At 45.0% G+C, this 21010-nt stretch overlaps 1 protein-coding gene across 2 annotated transcripts in view; it reads left to right on the top strand.

The window, feature by feature from the left end:
* The first annotated feature begins 6641 nt into the window (after nt 1-6641).
* The window catches only part of EMC2 (ER membrane protein complex subunit 2), a 57096-nt gene continuing 42727 nt past the window's right edge, over nt 6642-21010 (top strand). Inside the window, exons 1-2 of one of the 2 annotated variants that reach the window (XM_075270280.1) lie at nt 6642-6718; nt 9947-9989. In XM_075270280.1, coding sequence (XP_075126381.1) covers nt 9950-9989 — 40 coding nt within the window. In that variant the 5' untranslated portion in view covers nt 6642-6718; nt 9947-9949. Of the gene's footprint in view, nt 6733-9946; nt 9990-21010 lie in introns of both variants that reach the window. The other variant, XM_075270279.1, reaches the window with a different exon arrangement.

The raw sequence follows: 21010 nt of genomic DNA, 5'->3' as shown, positions 1-21010 counted from the left end.
CTGCAATTCTCGGGCATGCCCCGTTCCACTCCGTTCAGAGCGGTATTGTTGTAGCTCACTATAGAACTCAGCATATTGCTCAGTATGCTGTTCTATAGTGAACTACACCAAAATGGCCGCATGTCTGAGCACTTGATCAGCTTTGGCTAGAAAAGTCAGATCCACCCCCCCTCCCCATTGTCTTAATTGCAAAACTCACATGTCTTTATGGGTCAAGTCTTATAGACAAATAAGGCCTGACAGCTCAGTGTCAGGATAATATATCGCCGAACGTGGAGATTTTGAAGATTTTGCAATAATTCTTATATATTGCACCTTGTATTGGCTATTCTATAAAGATGATGTCAAACCTCAAATAAAGTAAACAAATATTTCTAAACTAATATTTCTGCCCGAACACATGTTTGGAACCAATAGAGGTCTGATGGCTATGAATTGTTTCCAGTAAAATCAATAAACAATGGCTATATTCACACACATTTTGGACTTCAAGACAGAACTCTGGCACGGTGGCCAACTACATAAAGATTAGAAATCTAATAAAGAGGTTAGAAGTACATTTACAGTAAACGGTAACATATGCTTTATACGTGGCTGGCGGTGTTCTTATACTATGGAGAGGAGGCGTTTTATAGGCTTTCATATGTGGTCCTGTTTAATAAACATATTTAACGGGTAAATGGCAATAAAGTGAGAATCTGTTACGTTCACTTTATTCTGATATCGCAAACGTTGACGAAATTCAGCTCTAGAAATAAGTAAAAAAAAAACCAACATAGGTTCTATATTGCTGTAGGGCTTGATTTCTTTAGTATATGGGGTATTAAAGGGATCCTGTCATTGGAATCCCTTTTTTTCTCAATCACACGTAGGAGTAGCCTTAAGAAAGGCCATTCTTCTGCTACCTTTAGATGTCTTCTCCGCACCGCCGTTCGGTAGAAATCCCGGTTTTCTTCAGTATGCAAATTAATTCTCTTGCAGCACTGGAGGCAGTCCTCAGCGCTCAAACAGCACTGGGGGCGTCCCCAATACTGCGAGAGAACTCTCCATCGACACTTCCACCTTCTTCTGGAACGCCCTCTACCTGCGTCTTCTTCTGTCCTAGGTTTCAATCTTCTAGGTCTCGGGCAGAGCCGACTGTGCATGCTCGGGCCACAAGAAAATGGTCGCTTACACAGTAAGCTGATGTACACGGCCATTTTCTTGTGGCCACTTACTCAGTAAGCTGGTGTAAGCAGCCATTTTCTTGTGGCCCGGGCATGCACAGTCGGCACCAGCTCCGCACCTCCCATGAGGCGACCTGAAGCGACCGCTTCAGGCGGCACTATGCCAGAGCCCCAGGGAGGGCGGCATTTTTGCTTACCTAAGCCTGGACTGGCTTAGCACCGAGCAGTGGATTGGGGAGGCCACTGGAGCAGCGCTGCTCCAGCAGCCTCCCCTCACGCTCAGGCAGAGAGCAGGTCCTCTCCATGCCTGCAAACGCCGCTAAGCCCTGCCCCTCCACTTAGCCCCGTCCGCTCCGCCCCCTCCGGGGGGGGGGGGGGGGGCTTTCTGTCGTTCGCCTCGGGTGGCGAAAGGGGCAGGTTCACCCCTGGTCGGCACTGCCCGAGGCCTAGAAAATTGAAACCCAGGACGGAAGAAGACACAAGGAGAGCGCATTCCAGAAGAAGATGGAGGCGGCACAGGAGAATTTTTTTGGCATTATTGGGGACACCCCAGTACTGGGAACTGCCTCCAGTGCTGCGAGAGAACTCATTTGCATACCAAAGAAAACCCGGATTTCTACCGAACGAATGCGCGGAGAAGACGTCTAGAGGTAGGAGAAGAATAGCCGTTCTTAAGGCTATTCCTACGAGTTATCGCAAAAAAAGGGTATCCAATGATAGGATCCCTTTAAAGGGGTGTCCTTATGTCCTAATATGGCATATGGAAATAATAGAGAGGGTGCAATACTTGGCCCTCCTCCTATAAGCATCTATTTGCTATCTCGGTTGGAAACTTGGTCCATATATAAGCTGCTTTTAACATCCTGGGCCCAGGTCATGTGAACTCCATCGTTGTGTCCACCAGGGAATCCAAACAATGGAGAGCTCGGCCGCCAAAACAGCAGTTGACTGTAGACCCCATAGACTACAATGGAGTCCGCTAGGTGTTCGCCGTTTTTATTCCGAAACCAGTGGAGAGAAAATTCGCATATGTGAATTCAGCCTGAGTTCAGTTCAGCTAAGTTGCATTCTGGCTGGTAAACTTGGCCAAAATATTTACCAAATTCAGCCATATGAAACTCATCTTGGTTCAGTTCATTTGAATGGGTTTGTTTCCATGTCAGGCACATGGATTCTTTCACTGACAGTCCATGGTCACTGGGTGTATGTAGATGTCCATTTTTTTCCACACACATATTCCCTGCTTTGGTCTGTTTTGCCATTGAATTCTACAAGTCCATGAAAGTCATGGGTAACATAGGGTTTCCTTCCGTGAGTGGTCCAGTTTTCACTCATGGCATCATGGATGAAACATATCCTACACTCGACCTTTGCGGACACAAAACCCTGATGTAAAACACTGAATTCTGAATAGGACCTTAGGGTAAGGCCACATGGTCCAATTGCTGCATGTGATGAAATCCAACCAGGAAGAAAGCTGCCATCTTGTTCTTAACGTTGCGGTGGATGCGAATGGAGGGGGCACTATCTGTGTCTGTTATATCAATAACAGACCACCTCTACGCAGCATTGCACCTATGTCATGGCGATGAAGAACGCCAGGACATGACGTACAACATCCTTGCATTCTTCAGTGTCTGGTATTGTGTGCCTGGAGGTGATAGTGAAGTGGCCTGACAGGAACATGGACAGGTGGGAAAATTATCGTCCGCTAACTTTTACAATAGTATAATAGGTAGCGGCTTAACATAAAAAATACATGCTCTGTGGGGCATTGCTGTCTGGAGCCAATGTAGAGTGTATTATACAGTGTGGGGCCACTGTGGAACATTATACTATGTGGGGGTCACTGTGGAGCATTATACTGTGTGGTGCCACTGTGGAGCATTATACTTTTCGGAAGACTCTGTGCAGCACTATACTGCGTGGGAACCACTGTGGAGCGCCTCTGTGGAGCATCATACTGTCTGGGGCCAGTATGGAACATTATACTGTGTGTGGACCACTATGGAGCATTATACTGTAGGGTGCCACTGTGCAGCATTATACTGTAGGGTGCCACTGTGGAGCATTATACTGTAGGATACCACTGTGGAGAATTATACTGCGTGGGGACCACTGTGGAACATTATACTGTGTGGGAACCACTGTGGAGCATTATACTGTGTGGGGCCACTGTGGAGCATTACATAACATCTACGCGCGACTTTGTCTGCGTTTTGTTGGCATTGATGATCCGCCTATATTCAGCATGTGATTGTTCCAGCATCTCAGCGGCTCGCTGGGACGCCATACAATAAGCGTGTTGTTGATGTCAATGATCCGCCTACTCCGGCGTTTCGGCAGCTCTCAAGCTGGCCTGCCGCTGAACTTGTTTCTCGCAACGTGCCTTAGATTGTTCCGGCATCTCAGCAGCTCACTGGGACGCCATATAATGAGTGTGTTGTTGGCGTCGTTGATCTGCCTGCTCCGGGTGCTCTAAGAGCCGCTTGACGCCTAGCTTGCTCACTCCTCCTGAGCTCCGCTTGAAGAGAACTCTTTTGACTTCTGGCTTCCTTTCTTTTTCCCGTCATGTTTAAAACTGGCAAACTGCCAATTTGGATTACAGGTGTTTTCCCATCCAGTGTCAGCACTGCTTGGAGCAGATCAGATAATATGAAAATACATGTACAGAATGGACTCAGCCGCCGCAGGCCCCTCCCACAGCATCATGGGGCGGGAGGCCACGGCCCCGCTGCTGCTCCTCCGCCCCCCCCCCCCGCACGATCAGCCTGGTTCCGCTGCTGCATGCTACGCCGGCATGAGGCAATGTGTGGCCAGCCAGCATTTCAGCGGTGTTCCGCAACATGTGGCCAGCCGCCATGTTCAGCAAAGTGTACTGGCGCGCTGGCCATGCCCACAATTCGGCGCAAACCTATGGGGCCGCTGTGCTGGCTCTCTATCCTGCCCACACACCACCATGCACCAATAGGAGTTGCGTGTCACTACCTGTGCTGACGTCATGCCCGGGCCGACAGCGGAGCAGGAGACAACTTTTGAGAATCGCAGTGGTGATTTGGGGTGAGTGAGACACAAACAAAGTAGCCCATTTAGGTGTGTGTGAAATTTCAAAGAAATCCATTCAGCTGTTTGAGTGTGATTAAGGACCAAACACACAAACTTTCACCTTTATAATATTAGTAGGATAGGATAATAATAATTATATTATATATAGGGAGGATTATAATCCTATTAATATTATAAATGTGAAAGTTTGTGGGTTTGTGTGTTTGGATGTTTGCATGTTCGGATGTTTGTTCCTCAATCACGGAAAAACCGCTCCACCAATTTGGCTGAAATTTTCCACAAACATAGTTAATACACCCAATTAAACAATAGGCTACTTTTTGTCACAATAGCGCACATACGTTTTTCCCAGGACCCCCACAAAACCCAAACTCACACCACTATCTCTGCAATCTCACACACTTTGGACCCCGATTTGGCTGAAATATTCCACAAACATAGTCCCTACACTCGATTGCGCAATAGGCTACTTTTCGTCACAATAGCGCACATACGTTTTTCCCAGGACCCTTTGGATGTTCGGCGGTCAATCACGCAAAAACCGCTCCACCGATTTGGCTGAAATTTTCCACAAACATAGTTATTACACTCGATTAAACAATAGGCTACTTTTCGTCACAATAGCGCACATACGTTTGTGCCAGGACCCCCACAAAACCCAAACTCACACCACCATCTCTGCAATCTCACACACTTTGGACCATAGCAAGCCACAAAATTCATATTGCCCTCTGCAGCCTCGCCCCTAACCCCACACAATCTCATATACATATACTTTACCACTTTGCCCCTCACCTTAATGATTCTCTAGGAGGCGCTCTTTAACGCTCCGGAGCAGCCATGTTTGCCCCCACCACTCTGACAATCCGCGACACCACCCACCCATGTCAATACCCCTAGGCGGTCTAATAAATGTAAAAAAAAAAGTTTAAAAAAAGTAAAAAAAATATAAAAAAATAAATAAAAAGGATTAAAAATTCAAATCACCCCCCTTTCCCTAGAACACATATAAAAGTAGTTAAAAACTGTGAAATACATACATGTTAGGTATCCGCGCGTCCTAAATCGCCCGCTCTACAAAGTTATACAAATATTTTTCCTGTTCGGTAAACGCCGTAGCGGGAAAAATGGTCAAAAGTGCCAAACCGCCATTTTTTCACTGTTTTGATTCTGATAAAAATTTGAATAAAAAGTGATCAAAGCAATAACATTTCCCAAAAATGGTAGAACTACAAAGTACACCTGACCCCGCAAAAAAAGACGCCCTATACATCCCCGTACACGCACGTATAAAAAAAGTTACGGCTGTCGGAATATGGCGAGTTTTCAAAAAATAATTTTTTAACACAGTTTTGGATTTTTTTTAAGGGGTCAAAATGTAAATAAAACCATATAAATTTGGTATCCCCGGAATCGTAACGAAACACAGAATACAGGGGACATGTCATTTTGGCTGCACAGTGAACGCCGTAAAACCAAAGCCCGTAAGAATGTCGCAGAAATGCATTTTTTCTTCAAATCCACCCCATTCTGAATTTTTTCCCTGCTTCCCAGTACATTATATAGAATAAATAATGGTGGCATCATGAAGAAAAATTTGTCCCAAGAAAAATTAAGACCTCATATGGCTCTGGGAGCGGAGAAATAAAAAAGTTATGGGGTTTAGAAGGAGGGGAGTCAAAAACGAAAATCACAAAATGCCATCGGCGGGAAAGGGTTAACTTCAAATACTTCTGTCCCAAAGTCACTATGTAAAGTTTCTCACAACACCGTATATATAGCAGCTCTAATACAAAGTAACTGCAACACAAAAGTCTCATGTATTCTCTGAATTACAGCGAAAACAAGATACAAAGTTACATTTCATATCCCATACCTTATACACAGTACGAAAACCTTACCCGCGCCTGTATATACCCACTGCTACAATCACCGCAGACGAAGTCGCGGGTACCAGCTAGTTATATATATATATATATATATATATATATATATACACATATATATAGTTAGTAGGAGGATTAGTAGGATATAATAATAGTAGTAGGCTAGGATGTATCTTTTATCTTCCCATATCTATCTCTTCTCTAGCCGCCTCCTCTCTATGTATCTCTCCATTGTATCTCTATGTATCTCTCCATTGTATCTCTATGTATCTCTCCATTGTATCTCTATGTATCTCTCCATTGTATCTCTATGTATCTCTCCATTGTATCTCTATGTATCTCTCCATTATCACACATCCCATACACCTCTCTGGTCATGGAGCTCGCGGCACCGCTTTACTTTCCAGCACGTCGTAACTTTCACAAATCGCTATAGACGTGTCCATGACAACGCTCCGCTCCGCCCTCTCCCTGCCTCCTCTAATCCCGCGATGACGCAGCACGTACAGTACGTCCTTCCGTAGCTGACATTGAGACCTCGTGACGTCAGACGTCACGTCCCGGCTATATCTCCCACCAATCATCCCCGTCCGGCTTGTAGTAAGTACAGAGAGGTAATGATAATATCTGACTGTATTCTGTATAATGAGCGTCATATGTGTGGTAGCGCGCACTTCTATAGTACATTGTTATCGGGCGCTGCGCGGTGTTGTCCGCTGGTGTCACCCTCATGTGTGACAGATCAGTGCAGTGCTGACAGGCAGACACTTCAATGGGCCTCCTGTCTAAAGACTAGTGGGGACCTAAGCGGTGTGAGCACGTGACAACTGTCTCTAGTAAAGTCACATGACACCTGTGTGTCGCCCACCACCACCTTTTACAAGCTTATTGTGTAGCAGCCAATCATATTAGAGCGTACATTTTTCAAAGCAACGTTAGACTACGTAAGAATTGATGTGATTGGTTGATCTCCATAAGCCTGGAGTAGAGAGTACACGGCAACCAATCAGATTCCAGCTCTCTTGCATCACATGCCCTTTTCAAAATGAAAGGCTCAAGCTGATTGGTTGTCATTGGCTTGTCCACATTACCCTTCCTCTAGATTGGAAGACTCTCTCCTGTGATGGAGGCCTCCTTGTTCTCCACAGCCACAGGTGATGGGGAGTGGCATAGGCTGGCAGTCTATGGCAGAGATGTCTAAAAAGCACCAAAGAAGTGAAGCGGTCATCAGTAGCAACCAATCTGTTAAAATGAAAGCATCTTTCTGATTGGTTACCTTTAGCAGCTGCCTTGTGTCTCCTCTTGTTGTTTCTGAATTTCCTGATGTGTCCCCAGAAATACGGTCGAGGTTCCTGATTTGTTTCCAATGACTTTTTGGTCATTTATTATTATTATTATTATTATTATTATTATTATTATTATATATTTTATTCATATTAGTTTGAAAAAATGGAAAACTATAAAATTTGGTAATCTACTTAGGGGTGAGTTCAGACATGATGGCGCCGCAGCCCTGTCCACAGTATGGCGGTGGTTTTGGGGAATTGCTGTGCCGCCCCTATTACTTGAATAGGTACTGACTGCACGCACACTCCCACAGTCTTAGGCTAGATTCACACGATCCAGATGAAAAAACGTAAAAAATTTATATGGGGAAAAACATGGTTATGGTCTGTGGGGGAAAAAATGCAGTGCACTGTTTTTCCTACAGCGCTATGTGGGGCTAAGGGCTTGTTCACATGGGGCAAGAGGGACGGATTTTGGTGCTGAATCCTGCATAGAGGTCTGTGCAGACCGGTAGCGTTCTCTTTTCCGCTAGCGGAAAAAAGAAGCGAGCTGTCCTTTCCTCAGGCGGTTTTAGCCCCGGTGTCCGCCTTGTGGCAGCACCCTCCGGACTAGGCCCATTCATTGGGCCGGAGCAGGAAGCCGCGACTGTCGGAAGTCGTGCAGGCGCATTTTGGTCCTATTCTGACGTGGCTTCCTGCGTCAAAATCGGGACCAAAATACGCGGCCCTGTGTGAATGGGGCCTAAGCCTTAAAGTGAGTTTGTCAGCATCAATGACAGTATCTTGTAGAACGGCTTCTATGCTTTCCAAAGATGTCTTTCTTATTCTTCGTTGCAGCTTCATTTTCATGAAAATCAGGATTTTATACCTATGCAAATTAGCTGAAAAGAGCTTTAGGGGCGTGTCCTCTCCTGCCAAGTATTCACTCCCTGCAGTAGATAACCGCCACTAACTGCTGCCCAGCGCCTCTTTTAGTTACTTGAATGACCTCTCGTACTTTGTCTGCAGTTAGAGGCAAATATCTAATGTGGAAGGAGAAAAAACGCCCCTAAAACTCTTTTCATATAATTTGCATAGAAATAAAATCTAGGAGCTGCAATGCAGAGTAAAGCATTATTGGAAAGTGTAGAAGCTTCTCTACAAGTTACTGTTATTAGTTATATAGCGATTTTCCTTCTGACAGATTCCCTTTAAGGCTAAGGCACCACATATTGGGCCACAGTAAAAAAAAAAAAAACAGAAAAGGTTCCGTTATATACCTATAGGGAAGTCGCTGTTGTTTCCATATGTGTAATTGACATGCTACAGTTTCCTAAACTCGAACCATTTTGGAAATTGCACCTTGTCCGCTGCCTGTATTTTTCCCGCACAGTGTGAATGGAATTTTCTAGTCCACTTTGCAGAGACTGTAAACCTCGTGGCCAAACCTAAGGCTAAGACCAGGGCCCCGCGGGCGCGAAATGCAGCAAACTTCATGCGGCGGGAAAAATCGCAGTGTTTTACAGTACTTGCAAAGTGGATGGGATTCATGCGAAAACCGCAGCATGTCAATTATATCTATATAAACGCCAGCGGCTTCTCCGTAGATATAATTGTAACAGAAAGTCCACGGAGGAAAACTACGCAAACTTTCTGTTCACAGCACTGTGGGAAGAACCGTGATGCGTTCATGCCGCGATTATTACTGCAGCACTTTAGCGCTGCGTTTTCGGCCCATGGGACCTTAGCCTCAGTCTCCATGTTGCAGATTTTGCTGCAGCGTTTTGAGTGGCAAAGTCAGGAGTGGCTTGAAAAAGAATGTAAAACATATAGGACGCTCTTAGAGGTTTCACTTTTCCTAAATTCACTACTGGCTTTGGCTTTAAAAATCTGCAGCAAAATCTACAACAACAAAAAAAATGCTGCGTTTCCACAATGTGGGGTCTTGGCCATTATTGGCCACACAGCTTTGCGGGCTACCGTGTGACCAGTAATACGAGAAAGCCTGTAATCAGTTAGTGCATTCGCAGGGGCTCCCTGGATTTGGGCTTCAAAAATTGCATGAAAAAACCTAAACCTGTGAATGCAGATTATAGCTTTAGCGGAAAATATGCCTCATGGAGACACGGGAGTCCCTGTGTGGTGTCACGCTCACAGGTACTCCATGTGCCAAGTATAAAAGTGGCTTAAATGGTGTTCTGGGGCTAAAATATTGATAAACTGTCCTTAGTATGATTTTTAGGATATTAGATTGTTTAGGATTAGAGATGAGCGAGTACTATTCAAAACGTCCGTTTCGAATAGCACACACCTATAGGAATGAATGGACGCAGCCGGTACGCCGTCTTTGCTGGCGGCCAGCCGCTTAACCTCTTGCATGCCGGCTGCGTCCATTCATTCCTATGGGTGCGTGCTATTCGAAACGGACGTTTCGAATAGTACTTGCTCATCTCTATTTAGCATTTGCCCCCAGCACCCTGCTGATCAGCTGGAGTTATAATATGCCCTTCTGTGATGGAGTATGATTGATTGACTAAATTATTTATCTATTTCTTTTTTACAGACCATGGCCAAAGTTTCTGACATGTTTGATGTGACCTGGGAAGGTAAGCCGCGTCTGCTTTATCTTCTCTTAATATCTTGAGCATTATGTGAATTACGGGAATGTAATATTTATAGTCTTGCGATTCTTGTAATAGTTTCCAGATTTATGGAGACCGTGAGATGAAATTAGACATGTAAGACTGACATTTTCTCACACGTTCACCCCGATCTCCTGCTGGGAGGAGCCATTAACATTTTATCCAACACTTCTCCTTAATATTGCGTCTGCCTGACATGACCTGACTCCAGGGTTTCTTCTTTCCCTTGAAGTGTTTGATTCCATCAATGGCAGTATCTGTGGATCCTCCTTTCTAGACTGGACTTTGGCTCTCATGTCTTGTCTCTTGTTAGTCTATCATATGAGGCAGCAAGAGCTCGGGCAAGAACACTCCTTGAGATCTTTGATTCCTTTCCCTCGAGAAGGGAGACCCGAAAAGTTTGCCGCTATCCCCATTGTATGCGCTCACTATTACGCCCCCTAGTGTTGACTATACTACAATCTTCAACTATATATAGCGTTTGCAGATGCTACCTCTTTGAAAGAATTCCCACTGCCAACAATACACAAGTTTCCAGCTGACGTTGGTCCTCACTTCTTTGTTAGTCCTTATTGCATCATTAGATTCATTCTCAATGCAGTATTGGGCTAAATTAGTCTTGTTCCCCTCAGTGCCATACCCGGCAGAGTTTCATGGTATCTCTGCAGGTATCTTGTGTCTCTTTGATGGGTGTTTCTAAATTAGAGGATGTTTTTGAGAGCCTGGACCTTCCCATAAAATCTCAGGCAATCCTAGGCCCATCTACAGTCTACAGGGATGAGATTCTATGGCAGGTCTTCTGTGGAGTATCATGGTGAAGAAAGAAAGGTTGGTAGAATTACTGTATATAGTTGAGTATAAGCCGAATTTTTAAGTACAGAAAAGCCTCTCTCGGCTTACACTCGAGTCAAGCAAAAAAAAAAAGAAAGAAAAAAAAAATTATTTTTTTTGGGGGTGGGGGCAATGACAAGCCACAATAGTAATGTATAGAATCTCCCATAGAATAGTGAAAAAATAACAAGCTTTAAAAAATATAATAAAAAAATAAAATAAAAGTTGTAAATCCCTCCTTTCCCTAGAATACATATAAAAGTAGAAAATGACTGTGAAACACAAACACATTAGGTATCCCTGTGTCTGACAGTGCCCGGTCTACTGAATATAGGGGATCTGCAGGGCTCCTGTTCCGTCGGGAAGGGGTTAATAGGAGCACTGCAGATACCCTATAATCAGCCAGGCTGAATTCCAAGTGGGGGGAAAAAAAACTCAGTCCTCAAGCTCAGGGAAGGGGCAGACAGACAACCAAAACACCCCCTCCCCTTCCCCAGCAACTACTGCACCCAAAAACCATTTTAATTTTTGAAATTTTCCAGTAGCTGCTGCATTTTCCCCCCTCGGCTTATACTCGAGTCAATAAGTTTTCCCAGTTTTTTTTGTGGTAAAATTAAGGGGGTCGGCTTATATTCGGGTCGGCTTATACTCGAGTATATACGGTATCCTTCTTTGAGGAGCAGTAGAGATTGAGATCCACTAGATCCTGTTGGTCTCCCTTCCTCCATCATATGTATATTACATTTTTATTTGTCTCTGATATCTGATCCGGATATTGGCATTGTGTCTAGCTGTGTCCCCTTTTGGACAGATTGTGGCATTCCTCTGCTATTACTTTGGCTTTCCTCAGACATTTTATGCTTTGTTGGTCATTAAACGTGTTGGCTTGGGGGAATTATTGTGTTTTAGTGATTTTAGCTTCATTTAGCTTGATTTTATCTTTTGACCTTCTGATCGCTTTTATAATGCACTGTTACCTTTTTGTAGTGTAATATATTACCGTATTTTTTGGACTCACTTTTTTCCCCAAAACTTGGGAGGAAAATGTGGGTGCATCTTATAATCCGAATGTGGTGAGGTGTTTTGGCGGGGGAGGAGCAGTTGCAGTATCGCCCCACTCCTGCCATCATTGGGTTCCTGCAGCGGGAAGAGTGGGGCGATGCTAGAGGCCGTGGGCTGAGTGTTATGAACCTCCCAGCATCCACTGTTATCTATTAGGTCTATAAAGATGATGGTGGGCGCTCTTTTGCAGAGCGGTCACCATAGCTATGAGGTCTCGGCTGTAATGTACAGCGGAGACCCGGAGCTAATTCCTGCGATCAGAGTCCACTCTGATTGCGGGCATTACTAGGTCAGAGTCCCTAACGTATAAAAGTAGCCCCTGGGTCCGGTTCAAGTTGCAGGCCGGCTCCTGCACTGCGAGATCACAGGAGCTGACCTATTTCTGTGGCTGCCGAGAGCCTTATGAGGGATCCCAGGCTTGTCATAGTAATATCACTACTGAGGCTGGTCTATGCCCAACCTCACTAGTAATGTATAGAATCTCCCATGGACTACAATACAGTTGTATTACAGTCTATCGGACTTGCAGTCAAATGATTGCAGGTAGAAGCTCCATGGGGGGGAAGGGGGCAAATAAAAATAAAATAAAAATACTAAATCACCCCCTTTCCCTAGGATACATATAAAAGTAGAAAATTACAGTGAAGCACATGTACATTAGGTATCCCTGTGTGCAAAAATTCCCAGTCTGCAAACTTATAAAAATCTTTTTCCCGCAGGGTGAATGTCGCAGTGGTGAAAAAATAAACCAAAAGTGCCACACTGCTGTTTTTTTTTCGCTGTTTCATCTCTGATTTGAGTAAAAAGTGATCAAAGCAGTAGACATTCCTCAAAATGGTATAACTAAAAAGCACATCTGGCCCCGCAAAAAAGACGCCCTATGCATCCCCGTACAGCTGCAGGGACACCTGTCAGTATGGCCTTACAACTCCCATATGTTACTTATGTTGTTAAATATTTTACTACCCTTTTTTGCTTCAAAATTTTTTCCCCTATTTTCCTCCTCCGAAACCTAGGTGCGTCTTATAGTCCGAAATATATGGGACACTGTCTTAACTGTCTGGATCCTGGCACGGCCTAATAGGACTGTATATAGCCAGCCCTGGGGGCTTTCATTAGGCCCTGCAATGCAAAGGCATCAGACCCCTGCAATCTTGTCGCAAGGTTTCTGAGGTCTCCAGGAAGAAGCCCCCCACCTCCACAAACCCCTTAGATGGTACAGTTGCTATTTACTGCGACATCTAAGGGGAGAAATTCCCAGGATTAATTAGGAGCAGGTGCCTGAGGATGCAGGAGACCCTTCATTATTCCACTGCAAGTGACGTAGTAAGTCTGTACGTCGGTTACTAATGGATGAAGGGAGTCTGTCACCAGTAAACACTATCAACCCTCGCTACAGCGACTTTATACTGAGAATTATCATACCTTTGAATACACTATTTTCTTGTAAAAGCTGTGTTATAAATAGGCAAATGAGGTTCAAGTGCCGGGGGGGAGGGGGATCAGATCTCTAAGGGCTCTGTATTCTGGTTTGCATAATAAGAAAACAATATTTTATATTTATGTAGTGCCAACATATTGATAAGGGTTTGAATCCAGAGGCTCTGGCAGACCCCTAGTGCCCGTGAGCCTTATTTGTATTATTTCTAAAATGTCTTTATCAAGGAAATGGTACAACTATTGGACTCTGACGGTGCTCAGGATAATGTCCCTAAGGTTCACACAGAGTTTTTTGGTCAGGATTTTGAGGTGGAATCCGGTCAGTTCTTCATTCGTTCCAGCTCCCGGACAAATGAAGCGACATGCTCATTCTTCAGGTGGATGTCGTGGCCGATTCAGCCTCGGATGTCTGTCTGAAGACATTCCCTTCTTCTGTCTAGGTCCATTCATTTGGGCCTAATCCAGAGTGGAGTGCCGCGACTGTGCAGTGCACCAGCAACCAGTCACAGTTACCGTTTTTTTTTTGGTCCGGAATCTGAAACGGCCTCTGCCTCAAATTCCGGGCCATAAAACTTTGTGTGAACTCAGCCTTGCAGTGCCATGTGGCTGGTTTGTCAGCTGACAGACTCCTTTGTTTACAGTGGAAAGGAAACCATTTCCTACCCATGATGCCTAGCATTCCTTCCTTGGGGTAGCACCAGAATACCTGTACTATGATGAGATATTAGGGTCTTTATGGGATTTTGACCTGGATTTAAAGGGGTTATACAGGGAAATAAAAAGCTTACCGGTGCGTATTTTATATATATATATATATATATATATATATATATATATATATATATATATATATATATATATATACAGGCCCCACTTTTGCCTCTGTTCTTAGTTTTCAGAGCACTGGAGACTAGAAGCTTTTGTGCTCAGTCTCTTCTGCCTGTGCTCCTGCTCTCTGTTATGTCAGCGACTACTCGTACCGCTCATACGTGGAGTAAAGTGGGTAGTCATGTGACCGAGAGTTGGAGTGTCAGCAGAGGAAACAGATTTGTCTCCCTGTAGCACTCTGCAAAGTTAAGATGAGGGCAACAGCGAACTGGTATGACGATTAGTAGTGCAGGGAATATACCCATAAGGCCCTGTTCACGTTTGCATTTGGGCCATTTCGTTCCCTCTATCTGCATGAAATATGCGGAGAGAAAAGCGCTGTAAGCAGCACTTTTTTTGTCTGCGTTTTTCGTGCGGAAACCAAATGGACTCCATTGTAGTCTATGGGGGTCCGCCGGTTTCCTAAGGTAACCGCTTTTTTATGCGGATAGGTTTGCAGTGGACTTCCCGAACACAGATGTGAACCGGGCCTAACCTGTTCATTTCCCTGCATAACCCATTAACATCCAAAGCCCTCATCAATTCAACCAATTCTGTCTGTTGACATCACCAAAATTGGCAGACAAGATATTTGTGAGGCGTCATGCAGACAGCCGGGTGTGCAGGTTGATGCACCTCCGTGGGGGCCTTCTTTTTTTAATGTAGATTGTGAGCCCCATATAGGGATCATAACGTACATTTCTTTTTTCCTATCAGTATGTCTTTGTACAATGGTAAGAAATCCACGCAAACACGGGGAGAACATACAAACTCCTTGCAGATGTTGTTCCTGGTGGAATTTGAACCCAGGACTCCAGCACTGCAAGGCTGTAGTGCTAACCACTGAGCCACCGTGTGCATGTAACCTAAAGCTTTTTTACCTTAACCCTCCCCGCCCCATTACGACAGCCAGCAGACAATTTGAGTAACTCTTCTATTGACCGCCATGTTGCTTGTCATGTATATTTTTAGCAGAGGATGCAACCGGGAATTTTCTTTGTAGCATTTCTTTGCATTTGAGGCCCACGACTATTACAATATGAGAGCGGACAGAACAGGGCTACCTTTGTAAGGCTGTAACATCTGCCGCTGTATCTGCATGTCCATGGCTCGCCATCGGCCCGCAGGCCAGGAACAGGTGATCTGTATTACGCTGTCACTATAAACATCACAACCCATAAACTTTTATTCATCCTAAAAAATCCCTGAGCCTTTAATTACGGCTGAAAAATAACAGCGAATATTCTTTCCACAAAAGCGATGGAATATTCATAACCAGATAAAACAAGCCGGGAGCCAGGCTAAATAATGACGTGAAGCTGCAACGTCCAAAAGGAAGTCTGGGAGCACTAAATTTTCAGCGTGGAACATCACCAGCGCTTCCCTTTGAAAGAAAATCCGGTTTAGCAAAGCTCCTAATGCCATCCTAAGTAGCGGCCGCAATTAACATTGTTGGTTTTGCTCTCAGTGCTGTTCTAACGTTAATCTGGGTAATGGATCCGATGTACAAGAATATCCCTTATGTGTTATAGCCCCGCACCTACGGTAGTTTTACACTGCTTGGACATAACGCGGGTCACGTCAGGTAAGAGGAGCGCTGTGTCAGCAATGCCTCATCTTTAAAGGGGTCATCCAGGGTTAGAAATTCATCTGCCTAGGAGTTGTGCCCAGTATTGCAGCTTACCTCCATTAAAGGGATTCTACCATTAAAATCACATTTTTTATTTTTGTCGATCACACGTAGGAATAGGCTTAAGAAAGGCTGTTCTTCTCCTACCTTTAGTTGTCTTCTTCGTGCCGCTGTTTGGTAGAAGTCTCTGTTTTCTTTCAATATGCAAATTAGTTCTCTCGTAGCACTGAGGGCGGGCCCCAGCGCTCAAACAGCACTGGGAGCTTCCCTAATGCTGTGAGAGAACTCTCCAGCGCCACCTCCATCTTCTTCAGGAACGTCCTCTTCACGCAGCTTCCGCCGGAAGAAGACGCAGGGAGAGGGCATTCCAGAAGAAGATGGAGGCGGCGCTGGAGATTTCTCTCACAGCATTGGGGATGCCCCCAGTGCTGTTTGAGTGCTGGGGCCCGCCCTCAGTGCTGCGAGAGAACTCATGTGCATACCGATGAAAACCCAGATTTCTACCAAACGGCGGCGCGGAGAAGACATCTAAAGGTAGGAGAAGAAAAGCCTTTCTTAAGGCTATTCCTATGTGTGATCGACAAAAAATTTGATTTTAATGGTAGAATCCTTTTAAAGTTCATAGTAAAATGCAGTACCAGATACAACCTGTGCCAAGTTATCGCGCTGTTTCCAGAAGAAATCTGCAATCTTTGCTCACCCTGGACAGTCCAGTCATGCCTTTCCAAAGGCTAGTATCTTAAAGGAGTTATATAGCCATTAGAGACATCTATCCCCCTATCCACAGATAGGAAATAAGTGTCAGATCACCGGGTCCCCTAGTGATCAGGAAAAAGAGAGACCAAATGAGGGGCCAGGGCACTTGCATGATCAGTGCTCCATTCACTGCTATGGGGCTGCTAGGACTGCAGTGTCTGACAACCCCATAGTGATGAATGGGACTGTCCGCATTAAGTGTCAGGTCGATGGAGGGTACAACCACTGGGTCCTCCACAATAATCTGACACTTAAGTGTTTCTTTAACGTCTTTAAAGGTGTGGGGTAAAATAAAAAAAAAAAATTACTCGCCAACCTGGAGTCGGTAAGGATTTTTTTCCCCTGAAATGCGGCAATTGGCATGAGCCTCATGTTTTTTTTGTTTTTTTTTTTACTTCCCCTGGATCAACACTGTAGGTATTGTAGGGTTATAGGTTGGACTTGATGGACTGATGTCTTCATCCAACCTCATCTACTATGTAACTATGTAACCTCTGTTCTGGGGTCCCTTGGGCTCCATTCGTGTCTGCTATTTCTGTGGTCTATGGTTTTTCTGGTTGTCTGACGAATCAGAACCGTCACCCTGCTCAGATATAACCCTAGCCCAAGTTTAATCCACCCGACAGCTATTGGGCTTGCCTGGGTACATGAATGTTCAGTTTGTCTGGGTGTTCATATATTCTGACCTGGGAGAGGGAAGGAAGCGGCTGCCATACACCAGTGGTGGTCTGATCCGTATCACCCGTATTATCGGCTTGGAGGGAGTTGAGAGGATTCCATACACATTAGATTAGGTGGTCTCAGCCGAAATCCATATTGTGTATGCCCAGTTTAGGAAAATAGTGGTTGGGATAACCCAGTGGGGGAGTTCATCACGGCCATTGTGTATGGTGCACGGTCTGGATGTCCACTGTGACCGCAAAGCATTCACCTGAATCAGGCACATTGCTGGGCACCTCAGTAGAGAGCCATGCTCAATCATAGCTAATGCAGATTCCTGTCCTCATTTACACCACAAAGCTGGCAGAAATACTAATAAGAAGAATACATTTTATTTATATAGCTCCAACATATTTCGCAGCACTGTCAAAATTGTAGGGTTCAAGTACAGACAAAAATATAGATTACAGAGAAATAGTCAATTCACACAGCGGGACTGAGGGCCCTGCTCGCAAGAGCTTACAATCTATGAGGTAGAGGGGGTGACACAGGAGGTAGCAGGGGCAGGATTGCTTATACAGGGGTCCAGCCATTTATGTGATGGAGGTTACTAAGCTGTATGAGCCGTCACCAGCCGTGTCTTATAATGTGCAGATGGCGCCTGGACATATAAAGTTATGGTAAGTCCGATAAAGAATCATGTCCTGTGGGGTAATGTGGGAGCGGGAACAGAGGATGGTTAGTTTTAGCAATTCTAACTGTGGAAAGGTTTACATTAGGAATTGGGATAGGCTTGTCTGAAAAGATGTGTCTTTATCGCTTGAAACTGTAGAAATTGGGAGTTAATCTGATTGTCCGGGGTAGAGCATTCCAGAGAAGTGGTGCAGCTCGGGAGAAGTCTTGTATACGAGCGTGGGAGGTTCTGATAATAGAGGATGTAAGTGTTAGGTCATTGAGTGAACAGAGAACACGGGTTGGGCGGTAGAGAGAGATGAGGGAGGAGATGTATGGAGGCGCGGCATTATGGAGAGCCTTGTGGGTGAGAGTAATGACTTTATATTTTGTTCTGTATTGAATGGCAGTGGTGACCCTGTCGCACTCACTGGTGGTGTAAATACACCACTTGCATCTATTTTAGGCCAAGGTAGTGGCTCAGGTTCTGCTCCCTTATTTTATATATTGTATTGCTCTCCCAATGCTCGGCAGCCATACCCATACTCTATCTCCAGAGTGTTTCATTCTCTTTCCTGGTATAGTTTGTTGCCACCTTATACATTCGATACGTCTCGATGACTTTCCCTTGGCCGAGGTGTTTTTGGGTGTTAGTCTAGCGAGCCGTGTCTGAGTTTCTCACACCTCGGATTTCCTGTCCGGTGCAGATGTTTCATCAGACAAGCACTCGCCTAGTAGAAGGTGTCAGAAAGTGATGTGCTAGGAGGAGATTTTTCTCTAGCTAGTCCTCAGAGAAATCCTTCTGTCTTTCGTGTTTTTTTTTTTTTTTTTTTTCTTTCCGGATTTACCAGAATTACTAATTCCACATTTGGGTGAGAAATGTGTTCGCAGCAAAGCGAGCTCCACGATAGCACAGCGTCGGCCTGCCATAGCCGGCGCCAGTTTATTGGTCGGTAGGGAGCGTTGGCCCGGCTGACGGTTTATTTTCTGTGTAGTTTCGTGATGTTCTCATACTTGCTGATATCCATAGCGTTCAGTCGGGGTCCTTGTGTCCACAAGCGTTTGTTCTGGAGTCACTACCCTAGAGTGGTTTGGGTTGGGTTGAAGAAATTTCAGAATAGAAATCCTGACCGCTTTATGGGAGAATTGAGATCTCTCCTGGTCAGTGACGCCCTTGTCAGGTTTGTTGGTCTGATGTTATATTGCATGGAAAATCCTTCTCTCTGCGCTCGGTAATATTTTGGTGTCCTGAGCCTTTTCATCATACCATGTTCCTAGCTCTATGCCATTACTATATGTTCCTATTCTATCAACGGGACAGATCACAGTTTATGGCTCCCGGGGGGACGGGGTGGGGGTGGGGGAGTCATATTTTTGTTGAACAGGGGTCAGGAGATATGGACGTCTAACAAGAGAACGGCACGGCCACTTAGTTTCTTTTGCAGGAGGTTTTGGGGGCCAAATCCGCCTCAAAAAAACCCTCCTATTTATTACAGTGCGAGTCAGTAGCAGATTTTTTCCTCAGTATAAGTGACATGACCTATCTTCAGGCAGATTCCACCTTTAACCCTTTCCTGACATCCGCCGTACTAGTAAGGTGCATGCCGGGTGTTTAACTATGGCGGTGGCTCGGAAGCCGGGCGGCCACCATAGCCGCGGGGTGTCTACTGTTTTATACTGTAGACATCCAGCGCTAATGCCCCCCGGTCAGTGCCTGCACTGATCGGGGGCATTAACCCCTCCAGCGCCTCGGTCAAAACTGACTGAGGTGCCATTCTCCTGGCGGTGCGTGGGTGTCGCCATTTTTTCTGTGATTGCCGGCACCCGGAGTAATCTCGTTGCTATTACAGCCGGGAGCCTTGAGAAGGCTCCCCAGTCTCTCATTCTATCGCTTCTATTGTAGGCTACACTAGGTAGCCTGCAATAGAATGGCCGGTGTTTTGCAATGCATTAGCATTGTAAGGCATTGTATTAGTGATGAGACCCCCTGGGGTTCAAGACCCCCTAGGGCAGGGGTGCCCAATACGTCGATCGCGATCTACCGGTTGATCACGGGATCGGTGTCTACTTGTTGACAGCGCAGGCTGAGAATCATCTCCGGACACTGGCAGGCTGGGACCTTGCACTCGTTCGCAGTCAGGGCTGCGGCGGCCCCGCACCGGAGACACCGGAGAGCTGTCTCCTGCTCTCATGCTCCGCCCCGCCCCCGCCCACAAGAAGTGGGTAGTAGATCTTATCCCTTGGTCAGTTTCTAAAGTAGCTCACATGCTCAAAAAGTGTGAGCACCCCTGTCCTAGTGAGTCTAACAAATGGAAAAAAAAAGTTTTTAAAAAAATATTTTTAAAAAATTCAAATCACCCCACTTTCCCTAGAACACATCTAAAAGTAGTTAAATACTGTGAAACACATACATGTTAGGTATCCCTGTGTCCGAAATCGCCCGCTCTACAAATCTATAAAAATATTTTTCCTGTACGGTAAACGCCGTAGCGGGGGAAAAAAAAAAAAAGTCAAAAGTGCCAAACCGCGGATTTTTTCACTGTTTTGCCTCTGATAAAAATTTGAATAAAAAATGATCAAGGCAAAAGCAATTCCCCAAAATGGTAGAACTAAAAAGTACACCCAGCCCCGCAAAAAAAGACGTCCTAGTAATCCCCGTACACTGACGTATAAAAAAAGTTACGGCTGTCGGAATATGGTGACTTTTAGAAAAAAAAAATTTAAACACAGTTTTGGATTTTTGTTAAGGGGTTAAAATGTAAATAAAACCATAGAAATCTGGTATCCCCGGAATCGTAATGAAACACAGAATACAGGGGATGTCATTTTGGCTGCACAGTGAACATTGTAAAAACAAAACCCGTAAGAAAGTCGCACAAATGCAATTTTTTTCTGAAATCCACCTCATTCTGAATTACTTTCCAGCTTCCAAGTACATTATACAGAATAACTAATGGCGGCATCATGAAGAAAAATTTGTCCTGCAAACATTAAGACCTCATATGGGTTTGAGAGCGGAAAAATAAAAGTGTTATGGGGTTTGGAAGGAGGGGAGTCATAGGATATG

This window comes from Leptodactylus fuscus, chromosome 4, assembly GCF_031893055.1.
Source record: "Leptodactylus fuscus isolate aLepFus1 chromosome 4, aLepFus1.hap2, whole genome shotgun sequence".
Classification (NCBI taxonomy): Eukaryota; Metazoa; Chordata; class Amphibia; order Anura; family Leptodactylidae; genus Leptodactylus; species Leptodactylus fuscus.
This window is presented reverse-complemented; position numbering and strand designations above follow the sequence as displayed.